Raw genomic sequence first — 14,679 nt, forward strand, 5'->3', positions numbered from 1 at the left:
AAAAGGATTCTGGTCCATATTTAAATAGATCTACTGATGGCCTCTCATCAATGATGAGGGCCCGGTGCATCAGTGGTTTGTAGGAAACCTGGAGAGGCATGAGTCTCGGATTCAGTTTGACTCTTGTTCTTACTAAAGGAAACTACGGTGATTTAACCTGGAGAAATGAAACTAGTTTGCCCGTTCAGACTAAAGGGCATTTTGAGCAGTCCCTCTATGTTGGCGAGCCTGATGGCTAAGGGCTTCTTCACACTTACTTAGTCTTCTGTCTGCAGATGAAGAAGGCGACGAGGGCTACCAGCATGCCAATTAGAAACAGGCCAGCGCTCACACCTTCAATAACGCCAAACAAGGGCTCTGCGATAATCCAGAGGGAAACGACAAATAAAAGGAGCGAGGATTAGTGGTAAGGCACCAATCTGGCAGCGATGAGAGCCGTCTTCCTAAATAACATCGCCATTTGTGCCGTTCAAGAGGCCCACAGTGAGGTATTGACGACCCCAAAGCCATGAGCAGGCAGCTGGGGTGAAAGAGCCGTTGCCTACATCCTGTTATAGGCAGGTTGGTTCCAGAGTAAAAGTTCATCACCTCTGGGAGCAGATAATGTATATATTCTCTTTTATGCATTAATTAATTCTTTGTGGATCTCCCATCTTGCATCCAGATCCCACTCATCTCCCCATCCCCTTGCAACCTCCCCCTCTTAAGATAAAACTTAAAAAAGACCATCAAAAACCAAAACAACCAACCAAACAAGAGAAAGAAGAAGAGGAGGAGGAAGAAGAGAAGAAAGAAGAGGAGGAGGAGGAAGAAGAAGAGGAAAAGGAAGAGGAGGAGGAAGACAAAGATGATGATTTCCTTGCAGAAGCTGTCATGTGGCCCAGTGAGTCACACAGTAGACCCTTTAGTTCATACATCTTTACTTGAAAGTGTTCATTGCTATGAATCATTGGTCTGTTTTTCCTTTGGAAAGTCTTCCTATTTTGCTTTTCCTGTTTAGTTTTGGGGGCTCCACTCTTAAACATTAGATCTGTTTATTCTATATTGATTCTTTTTGTTGTTGTTGTTTTGTTTTTTTGTTTGTTTGTTTTGTTTTTCGAGACAGGGTTTCTTTGTAGCTTTGGTGCCTGTCCTGGAACTAGCTCTTGTAGACCAGGCTGGCCTCGAACTCCCAAAGATCCGCCTGCCTCTGCCTCCCGAGTGCTGGGATTAAAGGCGTGCGCCACCACCGCCCGGCTTCCTTTATTCTATATTGAATTACATTACTCATCCAATCAACACAGACATTTTCCTTTAAAGCATTTATGATTCTGCTTTGAATATTTGCTGAGCTTTTTTTTTATTGGACTACATAAATTTTCCGTTCCAACATAATAGTTCAAATTGGAAAGAATCGTGTTTGCAAAGTCTCTATTCAACAGTAAATTTCAGCCAGGCACATCCAAATCCTCTTAGCTGGTTTCTGATCCTTCTTTGGCCCAGGATGAAGGAGGTTATCCTCATATTTGCCAGAAACAGAGAGGAAGGGCTGTGAGGTTGGACCATCCTTTATCGCGCAGCAGGAGAGACCAACACAACGTGCCCAGACCAAAAGTCTGAGCCTGCAGCACACCAGACAAGGAAAGCTGGGATATGATGGAGTCAGAGAACAAGACCATGGGAGTCAAGCAATTTTCATGACAGTGGAGAAAACCAGAGACAGGGTAGTGCTGAGACCGCAGGCTTAGATGTAAGATGCCTGAATACCAGCTGAACATGATTGAGCAAGTTACTTAACCTCTTGGTACCACAGGTTCTTACATTTAAAATGCAGGTGACAATAACTGCAGGAGCTGTACTCCGGAGAGTGCAAAGCCAGCTCCAAAGGGGGGACTGGCAAGTGTCACTCACCACGGCCGCCCATGCTGTCCCCCAAACTTGCTACACAGGTTTCCTCCAAACATTTATGCAAAGCCTTTCAAATTTACATTTTAATTTTTAAAATTATTATTGTTACTTTGCTGGGGATTGGACTTGGGGGATCCTCCCATGTACTAGGCAAGAACTCTGCCTCTGAGCTACAAGTGAGTGATGACACACTGACCTCTAAATTAACATTTTTTTTTATTTTTTAAAATAAAAAATTGTAATTCCATTTACTTATTTATTTATTGTGTGTGTGCATGGGTGTGCCCTGGTGTGAATGTGGAGGTCAGAGGACAACTTGCAAGAGTTGGTTCTCTCTCCTTTCCTATGTGGGTTCTGGGAGATCAAACTCAGGCAGTCAGGCTCGGAGGCAAGTAACTTTACCTACTGAGCCATTTCACTGGCCCAAGAGTGCAGTGATATTTCATTTGTATTTTAAAAAATAAAGCTTGCCTTGAAGTTCAGAGAGTAAAACAGCAACACCCACCAGCCTTACAGACACACACCTTTAATCCCAGTAGCCACACTAGCTTGCCATCGAAAGCGGGCGGTAGTGGTGCATGCGTTTAATCCCTGCCCTAAAGAGGATTATGAAACGGGAGGAGACAGCTCGCACACACAGTCTCATTCTGCGATTCCTGGAGGCAGGATCGCTATTTTGGACTGAGGTCGAGGTAAGAGCCAGTGACTGGCTGTTTTGCTTTACTGAACCCCAATTTCGATCTCTGGGACAATTTTTATTAATTGTGCTACACAAGACTTTAATGTAGGGGCTGGAGAGATGGCTCAGTGGTTAAGAGCATTGCCTGCTCTTCCAAAGGTCCTGAGTTCAATTCCCTGCAACCACATGGTGGCTCACAACCATCTGTAAAGAGGTCTGGCGCCCTCTTCTGGCCTTCAGGCATACAGACAGAATATTGTATACATAATAAATAAATAAATAAATATTAAAAAAAGACTTTAATGTATAAGAAAACAACAAATAGAAGGAAAACAAAAATCACCTTTAACCTCTATTTTTGGATATCATAATTAAAAATTAATACTTAGTGTTTTTCTTCCCCACTTTTTTTACATGCACACTTGCCCCTAGTGTTTATGGGCGATTGCTTCCATGACCCATACCTAAATGGTGGTGTATTATTCCATACAAACTCGCATACCCTCTGTTTGATGTAGGACACCTCTGGATTAACTGACAACGCCCATACAATGCGCGTGCCGTGTCAGCCGGTGGTAGGCTATATTAAAGAACAATGGCACGAAAAGAAAGTGTCTTTATAATTGGCACAAACATATTTGTTTCTTGATTTTTTTTTCTGGGCTACAACAGTATTGAACGTGCAGCTACAGAGAACCATCCCCATATGTGTATTTTTGTTAAGGTCTGCAAGAAGTCTCACGATAGGCCACCAGTCATGTATGCAGTCAGTAGGAAGGGGTACCCTCATCCATTGCTGGTGGGAATGCAAACTTGTGCAACCACTTTGGAAATCAGTGTGGCAGTTTCTCAGGAAATTCGGGATCAACCTACCCCTGGACCCAGCAATGCCACTCTTGGGAATATACCCAAGAGATGCCCGATCATATGACAAAAGCATTTGTTCAGCTATGTTCATAGCAGCATTATTTGTAATAGCCAGAACCTGGAAACAACCTAGATGCCCTTCAATGGAAGAATGGATGAAAAAAGTGTGGAATATATACATATTAGAGTACTACTCAGCGGTAAAAAACAATGACTTCTCGAATTTTGCATGCAAATGGATGGAAATATCCTGAGTGAGGTAAGCCAGACCCAAAAAGATGAACATGGGATGTACTCACTCATAAGAGCATTTATTGATATCACCAACATGCTGGGGTCTACCCATCTGGCAGGGTTGTGCATGACCACCTCCAGAGAAGCTCACAGGCTCCTTTCAAGCGGGGCTAGGGGAGTTCTAGGAAGGAGAGATTAGTCTGGGGGCTGATTGGTGGGTTTAAGCAACAAATTTCCAGGATTGGCAGGTGGCTGTTGGGGTTAAGGACTTTCCAGCGGCAGGGTAGGGAAGGTTAGTTTTAGCTAGCAGAAGGCTGTTGGACACGCCTGCTGATTGATTGCCCCTGAGATGTGGCTTTCCTGAGAATTGCTTGCTCAACTCCAGCCACCTCCAGTAAACCAAAGGAAGGCCTGGTCCCTGGCAGTGGCTATTAGAAACCTGTCATGGCTTTGGTCTGGCTCCCTGGCCCTCTCTGTCTGACCTACAACGGACAGCCCTTTGGGTTGGCTTACATTGTGACGCATGTAAGCTCTTAAGTACTGGTGTTTCTCATTCTCTTAACACTTCATTTTTAGTGGAAAAACAGCATGTGCTTCCTCCTTCTTTTAAGATTTATCTCCCTCCAGTCTGTTCTGTAGAACTGGTGTCGTCCCTCTGATCCACGTCAATCCATGGTCACGTGGAGATTAAAATCCAAGGGAAAATAAATACCAGCCACCATCAGGCAAGTCACCATCCTCCCCACTAAAGGCTCTTGTAGATGATTTGGTAACCGGGGAAGGCATGCGTGGACGGAGAGGAGCCTTACCTGACTTGGTGGTGATAGGCAACGAGAAAAATGTGTCTGAATAGAGGGGCTTTGTGAATTCTTTCAAGTCCTCGTCAAATAGCTGCGTAAAGGCCCGGATGCTGATTCTGAAAGAAAACACGTTTATTTAACCAGCGACTGAGCGGCGCAGGATGGACCGAAAACTGAGTTCAAGGGGAAACAGGGTCGGTAGGTGGTTGTTCTGTGTGCAGGGTGAGATGAACTATGGAGCCAGACAGGCATGGATTCATGCAATCATTCACTGATTCGGTCATCAAATTCTTATTGAGCCCCTGCAGTGTGCAGGTCACTTTCTAGGAGCCAGGGATCATAAGAGGACTAAAGCAAAATTTACCACCATGAAAACTTCAATCCCGTGGAGAAAGTCATACAGCACGTTTATAGATACAATGTGTCTGATGTTAACGAATACCAAGAAAAGAAAATGGAATTCTTAAGAAAGGAAGCAGAAACAGTAGGAGGAGAAGAGGAGGAAGAGAAGGAAGAAGAAGAAGAGGAAGAGGAAGAAGAAGAGGAGGAGGAGAGGAGAAGGAGAAGGAGGAGGAGAAGGAAAAGAAGAAGAAGAAGAAGAAGAAGAAGAAGAAGAAGAAGAAGAAGAAGAAGAAGAAGAAGAAGAAGAAGAAGAAGAAGAAGACGACGACTTCAGGTGTCACTATGGTGATTATCATAAAGACTGACATAAGTCAGTAAGACTTTGCTTGGCTCTGATCAACCAGAATATACACTGGCTCACAGGGAACCTGACTGGCTGCCGCGTTGCCTGGATTATCAGGCTTGCCACAACACCCAACAGAGAAGGTCCATCCTCTGAGGAAATAATAAATTTGGATGTCTGTAGCCTTATCATCCAAGACAGGCGCTTAGGTTTCCTTTCCCTGGAGGATGCTGACTGGATGACTCTATTTAAACACAATGAAGAATAAGAATGCCACAAATTCCTAGGGCAGGAAGGCTCTCTCTGCTGGCTGCAGCTGTGCTTTCTGGGGGCTTAAAAGCAAACAGCTGCTAGACTCATGCGCCACCTCAGAGCGAGGAACAGGTGCTTTCATTTAGGCAGAGCTCTCTCCAAGAGCCCTGTCTGGACCATAGAGCACTTTCACGTTTGTACACCTTAGAGAGGAAGTATAGCTTCAGTCTCATTAAAAGTGTCTGATGGAGCTTCACATTGTTGGGGTCTCCCCAAACTCAGTCTCGCTGACTATTTTCACAACGGCGAGCAGCGTATATTACTTGAGAAAGGCTGAGGCAGTTGCAGGAGAAAGAATAATCTATTAAAACCCCTCAGTCCTTCACACAATGTCCTGGAGCTTTTGTACAGTGCTGAAAAAGCCCTCTTTGCACATTACCCGAGAGTGGATGCAGGAGCTCAGCTTGTATAAATCACTCTCTCTAATATAATATAGAATACTCTTGCCGCGTAGGCTATTCGTCTACAGGAGTTCATAGGCACTGACGTTGCTTAGCTGCCTGAGTACCTCATAATGTAATACGTCTCCCAGGCCAATGATGGCCATGCATCTAACCTGTAGGCGGTGTGCGGCTTCAGTGGTCCATCACAGAACTTTTGCTGACTGGGATCACATTTACCACCAAGGCTGTCCATCTCGGCTCCGAGCTTAATGTTAAAGCTCTTAGAACTGCTGTCGGGGCTTTCGGCGCACTTGCTGGCGAAGTAATTGGTCTGGTAGACTCTAATGGAGGCGTTGTGCCTGTATTCCAGGTAGGAAGGGAGAGGGTGCTGTTGTTCTGGCTTCAGCTCATCCACGCCTGCAGGAGAAAACCTACAGTTAAAAACTAGTGTGTGTGTGTGTATGTGTGTGTGTGCGTGCATACATGCACGTGTCATGTTTCTAAGGCTACATGTTTATCCACTGTCTTCGGTTATACCATAATAAGGATTTGGCAATCTCAGAATATGCTATGAAACTATTGTTTCTAATATACATAAAAATAATTTTTATACTTATGCAATACACATTCGATTTTCTAGGCCACCGAGTCAATCAATTACATCAAATAATAACATGTCCCACGGTTCTGAATGCCTGGCAACTCAAGAGAGTGAAGCCACTCAGTAATCACTCTACCTTGCCAAACTTACTGTCCTTGCAGAAACTCTAATGACCTGGGAGATAGAGAAGAGATAAGGAAATCATGTCCCAAGGCAGAGCAGTTGTCCCCCTGGACAACCTGCATGTCTAGAGTTGTCTTACTGATCTCTTATCTTGAACACGATTTGGTCCTGGCTCAAATTGGTCTGCTCACTCTGAGCACTTCCCAAAATACTCTCCTTGTCCACCCAGCCTGCTGTCCACCCAGCCTGCTATCCATCCAGTCTGTTGTCCACCCGGCCTGTTTGAATGCTGTGAATTAGGTTTGATGTTGCTTGAGGAAAAAGAAAAAGCATACTTAATAAGGTAAATATTACGAAGATAGGATTCTGTCTTCGATGTCTTTCCAGAAGTGGGTTTATCACAGCACCTAGGACTTCGTTTAATAAGAACCACTCACCAGGAGAATATCTTAGAATTTTTTTTCTCCTGATTTATTGGTATTTTATTTATTCTGTGCCTGGGGATTCAGATTTGTGGGTAGAGAAGGAATCAACCAGAAGAGATTAATTCCAAGAACTGAGGTCCTCCTGGTATTATATTCTCAGGACACACTCTAAAAAGGCTCCAGACAGAGACTTGGGGGTCTTTTACTTCTCTCTTCCTCTTCCCAAAAACCTAGCTGAAACCCTGAAGCTAGCTTTCTAAAGGCTTCCTGGGTTTCTGCTTTTATACATCCCTTCTGCCATGCCCCTTAGTTAGGAGAACCCCCGCCTCCAGCGTTCTTAAGTCCCAGACTACAGATGACTTCTTGCTTTGTCATTAATTTACCTTTTCTGAAATGGAGATATTATTTTGATGGCAATATTTGAAATGAAAAAAAATATTGCCTCTAGGATGAGTATATATGCATGGATTGTTCTCTTTGGGTACCAAGGGACCATCGTGCAAGTCTGTGGACGCCAGTATTGGAAACCCACCTGTCTGGAGAGCCGAAGGCTGACCTCCCTGATGGTTTTGAGTTTTGGGTCCCTGCCCTAGATGCACGTGATGTGGAAACACGTTATCTTCATGGCTGTCTAATTAAAGACTATTCGCGCCTCACACATTTGTCTCCAACTACAGAGTGTGAGGAAACTGGGGATGGACCAGTGACCCTTGAAATTATCTAATTAATTATGCATAACCAATTTCATCAACTAAATAGAATGCAAAACAATACAGACCGTTAAAGACCCAGTGAAAAGAAAATGCCATTTAGTCTAGAAATCCTTCTGGTGTCTGTGCTGTTTAAGAACGCCTCTTTACCCACACTCGGCTCAGAAGTTGTCAGAGATGATTAAGAAAATTCATGGAGAGCACCTTAAATAATTTTGAGAAAACTAAGGGAAGTGAAATAGACTAGAATCACTGTGCACACTGGGATCTATTCGAAAGAGTTGACCCTTAGGCCCTGAACAGCAAAGGAATACTTGGACACATGCACCCCTCCCCCGATACATCACCCCCACAGGCAATGTGACAGAGTGTGTCACAGTGAACTCTGAAGGTGACAACTCAGTTGTGTATAGTGGTGTGACAGCCACTGTATAGCGTGTGTCCCAACCTGTGGAAACCGGGCAGTCTCTGCATGTCCTACAAAACTAAGATAATGAAATACTGTTAAAAAAATAAAAGTTGGGTGTGGTGACATATGTCTGTGATCCAAGCAGTGGGGAAACTGAGGCAGGAGACTCATGAGTCTAAAGTTAACTTGGACTATGAAGCAAAGGAAAGACCGGACTGGGCTACATTAAAAAAAAAAAAAAAAGAAAAAAAAGATCCTGTCACTGGAAACAAGCAATAGTAAGATCAAGCAAACAAAATTCAGTAAAGGAGGTGATAATTCAAATGAACATCTTTTCTCTCTTGTAAGCTTTTGGGCGTTTCTGTGAGTTGATGCACAATTTGGGAGTAGGTGGCTGTCAGAGACATTTGAGACAGAGAGAGATAAAGAGTTGAGATATACTGCTACATAATGGCAGAATTAAAAAAAAGTTGGAGCCAACAAGATTGATAGGTAGCCCAGGGGATGTTCATGTGTTTCCAACAGTGCTTGGGAAATAATAATGGCTCTGAAAATGATCTTTATATATATTTTTTTGAGCTAGGTCTTGCTACATAGTATAGGATGCTCTTGAACTCATAGTAGTCCTCCTGTCTCAGCTTCTTGAGTGCTGAGCTTGTAAGCGTGGGCAACTCTCTTCAAGACAGTGTTTACTGTTATTGTTATTTTTATTATTCTCTTCTCATTTAATCAGTATGCCTAAAGATAACGGGATTTGTTGCCAAAGGACCTCCGATCAGCTTTACTTATATCTCCCTGGATCCAGCAGAGAGAGAAATGAGTGTTAAAAATTTAATTCCCTACACTCTCCCAACTTTGTCATTGAAGGAGCCCTCACGTGACCTCTAAGGAGGCAATTCTGTGTCTTAGGTTCATTAACTCATCACTACTTACCGTCAGCCTCTCTCACCACCACTGCGAAGTATTTCACGGCTCCGTTGGTGTCGCTGAACCAGCTGCAGTTGACAGTGAAGTTGATGGAGGATTTGCTGATCAGCACCTCCTTCTCATTCACACGAATATGCGGGGGTGGCGGAGGAGGGCCTGGAAAAAGAGGTGAGGAAGGAGCCAAGCAGGGTCACGAGGCTGCTTTCTCCCTCTGAACAGGTCAGGGGGGTGAAGGTCTGCAGTCACCCCAGCCTTTGTGCAGTAGAGAGTGTGCTATTACAGCCCCCCACGAGGAAATCCTCCTCCTCTGCTGAACAGAAGCAGGCAGAGAAAACAATTAGCGGTATCACGTTAAGCATAATGGAAGAGGAGGCTCCTGGGCAGGATTTCCTCCGGTGGTAGCACCAAATCGCTTAAAAGCCCCACTAGCTATAGACTAACTAGACCAGGCAAGGCGATGCACTTCAATTCCAACTCATTCGGGCGGTTTAATGTTGACTTGTTTGCTAGTGGAGAACTTTACTCAGAGAAAGGTCTCTGTTTTCCTGGAGCCATTAGCTTCTCTTCTCTAAGGCTGTGCACACGAAGACAGCGTGCAGGAGAATGAAAGGGATGGAAATGACCAAGAGAGGGGCATAGCCCTCTACCCTGGGTGACAGGAGGGCCCGCGCAGAGCTTTGGGGGACACTTACGGTCTATCATGGTGATGGTGCTGTCTTCAACCACCTCACTGGTCACACCGGCTGAGTGCACTTTGATGGACACCAAGTACCTCTTATGAGGCACTAGCATCATGATGTTGAGCAGAGATTTTTCTTTCTCCAGTTTCCTGGAAAACTCAATCTCTTGGGTATCCATCTTCCGGCACTCAACGTTATAACCATCGAAGTCGGAGTCAGGTGGTACCCAAGAACAGGCGATGGCCGTCGAGTTCTGGGGACGACAATGCAGGTTTTGTATCTTGTCTGGCTCTGTGGGGGCAAAGGGGACAAATACAACTCAGGAGTGTGGGAGTCTCACTTCCTCGAGCACCTTTGGAGGGAACTGTCTCAGAGGTGTACACAAACAGTCCCCATAATTTATTGAATTGCTTTTGGGGGAAAATATTTTTAAGGATCAAGGAAAATTTCTGGCTACTGGATTGCACTTTGGAAAAAATGTTTAAGCCATGCGATGGTGTCATACGCCTTTAATCCCAGCAATTGGGAGGCAGAGAAAGGTGAATTTCTGAGTTTGAGGCTAGCCTAGTCTACAGAGTGAGTTCCAGTACAGCCAGGGCTATGCAGAAAAACCCTGTATTGAAAAACAACAAAATAAATGAACTAATGAACGAACAGAAAAAGTTTAAAGTCAAAATGGGGCCCGTGAGATGCTCAGCAGGTAAAGGTACTTGCCGCAAAACCTGATGGCCTGTGTTCAATGCCTGGAACCTATATGTTATAAGAAGACAACTGACTTTCCCAAGTTATCCTCTGGCCTTCACATCCGTGTGTGCTGTGGCATGCACGCACATGCATACTCATGAGAGCACACACACACAAAATAGATAAATAAATACAAAGGCAAAAGAAATAGCTAGAAATGCCAGTAGGGAGGTAGCACTTGCCTGGCCCAAGTAAGGCCAAGGGTTCTCTCTTGCATACTGCAAACCCAAACGAAAACAATACAACAATAAAAACCCCAAGAAAAGGAATGGAACTGTCTCTTTAGAAAATCGTTGATATGGTTAGAGAAAACAAATGCATGTGAGCACACCGAAACTGGTGGAACAGAAGGTGGGGCAGGGTAGTTTAGGGGTTAAAAGGGAAGCTCCCAGCCTGAATGCAAAGTCTACTTATCAACACTTTTGGACAAGTGACTTTTCCACCTCTACCGCCCAGCTGTCCATGAGGAAAATAAGAGTCTCTACTTCATAGAGTTATTATAATGCTTTCATGGTGGAAACACGTACAGCCACCTAACGTACTGGCTGGCAGAGTCCTTACTCAATTAAAGTGACCTCTGCTAAAGAGGAGGCTGGGAAGTAACTGTAAGGAGTCATGATCCTCCATGTACTGACTTCTGTCGCCGTCCTCCAGTCTTGCCTACAGAAACCTAGAAGGACTCTATTATTCTATTTTCTACCGAACAGGAGATAATACGCATGCTCACTCTCTGAATCCAAGTCCAACCATCTCAAACGAGACGATGGATTCAGCCCAAACCCCACTGGAGTAAGATGATCCTCTCATCCCATCTGAACGTCAAGAGAAGCAAAACAAGCCATACTTGTCCTCACAGATCCAGAAATTGGTTTGCTGTATGTTTTCCAGGAATCCCCACTGACCGTCTTGACACTGAATTGATAGAATCTCCCTGGGTGAAGCCCATACACAATGCGTCCTTCTGATTTCCTGTTGCTGTACGGGTTGAGGACAGTGAGTGCATCTCTGGGGAGCCACTGCAGCTCAAAGTCATTGTAGTCTGTCCAGTCTGGGGGCCCCTTCCAGGTGATGGCCAAGGAAGTGTTTGTAACATCAGCAAATGACAAAAGACTGGGGGGACTTGGGGCTATACATAAAATAAAATGAAAAAAAATCACATAATCAAATTCATGACGTAGCATATAGATTCAGAGCACTGAGTGACATCACATCTACTTTAACATATGAAGAGAAAACATGATAATAATAGATGCAGAAACTTTCTTTTATAGTAGCAACCTTGTATACGGCACTATATATATATATATATATATATATATATATATATATATAGCATTATATACGTCTTTTCTTTAAATATTCATAACCATAGTTTCCTTACCAAGATGTCACAGAACGTGAATGTATCCCAAATGGGTTATGTGTGTGGGAAAGTACTCCATCAGATATGAAAGCGAAGGGCTGGGATTCAGAGACAACTGTGTCCGATTTTAGATAATTTTGTAGACTGACTATGTGGTGGTTTGCAAGGAAATGGCCCCCAAAGGGAGTGGCACTATTAGGAGGTGTGGTTTTGTTGGAGTAGGTGTGGCCTTGTTGGAGGAAGTATATCACTGTAGGGGGTGCGTTTTGAGGTCTCTTTTGCTCAAGCTTCCCTTGGTGTTACACTGAGACCACTTCCTATTGCCTGCAAGATGTACAATCTTAGCTACTTCTCCATCACCGTGTCTTGCCTGCATGCCGCCATGTTACACCATGATGATAATGGGCTGAACTTCTGAACTGTAAGCAAGCCATCCCAATTAAATATATCTTTTATAAGTGTTGCCATGGTCGTGGTCTCTCTTCACAGCGATAGAAACCCTAACTAAGACAGACTCCAAGGTGGGACACAGGTATTATCTGTGTATGCCCAAGGCACAGCAGCATGTAGGAAGAGACTAGCCCATAGTGACACAGCGGTGATCTCTATCATTGTCCTCGTGTTTTAGATCTGAGCTGAGCTGCTCAGTGATCCTACCTTGCTTCATGCAAGTGAGTGACAGTGCACAACCAAGAGCCTAGTACTTTTTCTACAAAGCTGAGATGGAGGGGTTTTATTTTATTATTGTGTGTGTCCATTATGTACAGACATACATGTATGCCCACGAGGGAAAGAGAGAGAGACAGAGAAAGAATGTGTGTGTGTGTGTGTGAAAGGGAGAGAGAGAGAGAGAGAGAGAGAGAGAGAGAGAGAGAGAGAGAGAGAGAGCATGCATACATCCCATAGTTCATGTGCGGTGGTCAACACTGAGTGTTAGTCTTTATACTCAGCCGAGGCAGGGTGTCTTTGTTGTCTGCCCCACGTATGCCAGGGTGTCTGGCTCGCAAGCTTCCCATGTCCCCACCCCCACTTTGCCTCCAAGAGGACACAGTATTACAGATATGCTTCCTTAAGCTCTACTGTACTTGGGTTCTCGGGTTTAAACTTACTCCTCTTCCTTGAGCAGCAAGTACTTGATCCCCCCCCGCCCCCCGCCAGCCATCTTATCATTAAAATCATTATTGAAATATATCTCTAGAAGTCACTCCTCACCAGTACTCCACTGGGCTTCTTACCTGTCCTGCCCTCCCCTGTGACTTTATTGCTGAGGTCCCCACTGTGGGTCACCACATACAGGGTGTATTTCCTTCCAGGCACGAGGCCTTGAAAGCGCCACTCTGTCAGGCCCTTGTCTTTCCAGTTCTCTTTCTTTGTGCCGTTGGGATTGTAGAGAATCAACTCGTAGAAGTCAAAGTCCCCAGAGGCTGGACTCCAGCTGAACCAAAGGGTATCTGTCATGTTCCGATTGGATGCTTTGAGATGGTTCACAGCAGCTGGGACTGAAAGGAGAAAAAAAAGATCACCCTGAGAACGAGACCGTGGTGTGAAACCGTGCTGATACGCAGGTGAGAATCTGGGCTGTGCCGGCCACATGGTTGAGTCCACTTGCACTGTGGACTCAGCTCTTGCCGATGGGTCAGCCTGCTCATAGCAAGGCTCATGTGGGGTAGCTATGGGGACAGTTAAAACAAATCAAAGCAGTTGGCAAATCTTCATGCTGGCTACGTGCACCCCAAGAAACAGGTCCAAGAAAATATTGAGGACCTGATTAGTATCAGGCAGCAATGTGCCAGTAACCTTCCACATGACCCAGAAAAATGGTGTCAGTTTCTCCTAGTCTGACCCACCTCTCCAGCAGCTACCATCCCATAATCACCCTCTGTGTTTCTTTACTGTTCCATTTGCCTTCAGGTTCTCAGTTCTGTCATTTTATTCCTTGTCAAAATCTGTATGGGCACAACCTCAATTTAGGAAAAGAAGGGGTCAGAGTCTTTTCTACAAATATGTAAATAAGTTTCAATGATATCTACTCCATAGATTTTTCTTTTAATTCTTTGGATAAAGATGATTCATTGAGAGTCCCTTTCCCCCCCTCTAATGTGGAAGTTTATTATGTAGCTCAAATGCTCACACCCACAATGCTCCCTCCGCAGCCTCCCGAGTGTGGGGGTTGAGTCAGGCACTACTATGCATATGTGCATCTTCCGCTATCTGTGTATTAATGGTCCAGGTCCCTCTGACCAAGGAGACTGATAACAATGCTAACGTGTAGGCAACGCTATTTGTGGTCTGAGCTCATCACAGCTCTCTTTTAGTCATTTTGGTGGACAAAAAGAACATTTCCATGGAATGACTTCTCTCACCTTCAGATCTCAGCTGAAGTCCCCCCGTTCCAAGTAGTGCCCTGTCCTACTAAGCCACGGTCTGCACATGCTCATTGCACAGAATTTTTCAAGGTCATCTCCCTTTAAAATCTGCTGCCCTGACCCTCTTCTCTCCTCTAACATGGGCCTATCTAAGGCCAGAAGCCAATCTTTCTTGATCATTGCCATTTTCTAGGAGTTGGTCATGTACCTGGCACCTCAAAGCCCTGAAGAAGAGGTGTCAAATTAGAAAACATTGAAGTTGGATGAGCTTTAACTTATTTCTAGCCCAGAGAGATTTTTGTCTCCCATTTTCCTTGTCTTGTTCATTTTTAGCTAGGGCTATGTTTCCAACACACTGTGGTCACTGTGTGTGTGTGTGTGTGTGTGTTTGTGTGTGTGATTTGTACCTGACCTTCTGTGACTTACTCTGCCTTCCATGTATTTCTTGCAGAGAGTTGCAGGGCATAGCTTGACTAGAATCAGG

At 44.6% G+C, this 14,679-nt stretch overlaps 1 protein-coding gene across 2 annotated transcripts in view; it reads right to left on the minus strand.

The window, feature by feature from the left end:
• Nucleotides 1-14,679, minus strand: part of Ptprb (protein tyrosine phosphatase receptor type B) — a 109,648-nt gene that overhangs the window by 21,105 nt on the left and 73,864 nt on the right. For both annotated transcript variants that reach the window (XM_075954877.1, XM_075954878.1), the window contains 7 exons: nucleotides 13,065-13,328; nucleotides 11,311-11,592; nucleotides 9,735-10,013; nucleotides 9,049-9,198; nucleotides 6,021-6,264; nucleotides 4,477-4,583; nucleotides 258-357 (listed from right to left, as the gene is read on the minus strand). In XM_075954877.1, coding sequence (XP_075810992.1) covers nucleotides 258-357; nucleotides 4,477-4,583; nucleotides 6,021-6,264; nucleotides 9,049-9,198; nucleotides 9,735-10,013; nucleotides 11,311-11,592; nucleotides 13,065-13,328 — 1,426 coding nt within the window. The remainder of the gene's footprint in view (nucleotides 1-257; nucleotides 358-4,476; nucleotides 4,584-6,020; nucleotides 6,265-9,048; nucleotides 9,199-9,734; nucleotides 10,014-11,310; nucleotides 11,593-13,064; nucleotides 13,329-14,679) is intronic.

Source organism: Microtus pennsylvanicus, chromosome 20 (assembly GCF_037038515.1).
Source record: "Microtus pennsylvanicus isolate mMicPen1 chromosome 20, mMicPen1.hap1, whole genome shotgun sequence".
Classification (NCBI taxonomy): Eukaryota; Metazoa; Chordata; class Mammalia; order Rodentia; family Cricetidae; genus Microtus; species Microtus pennsylvanicus.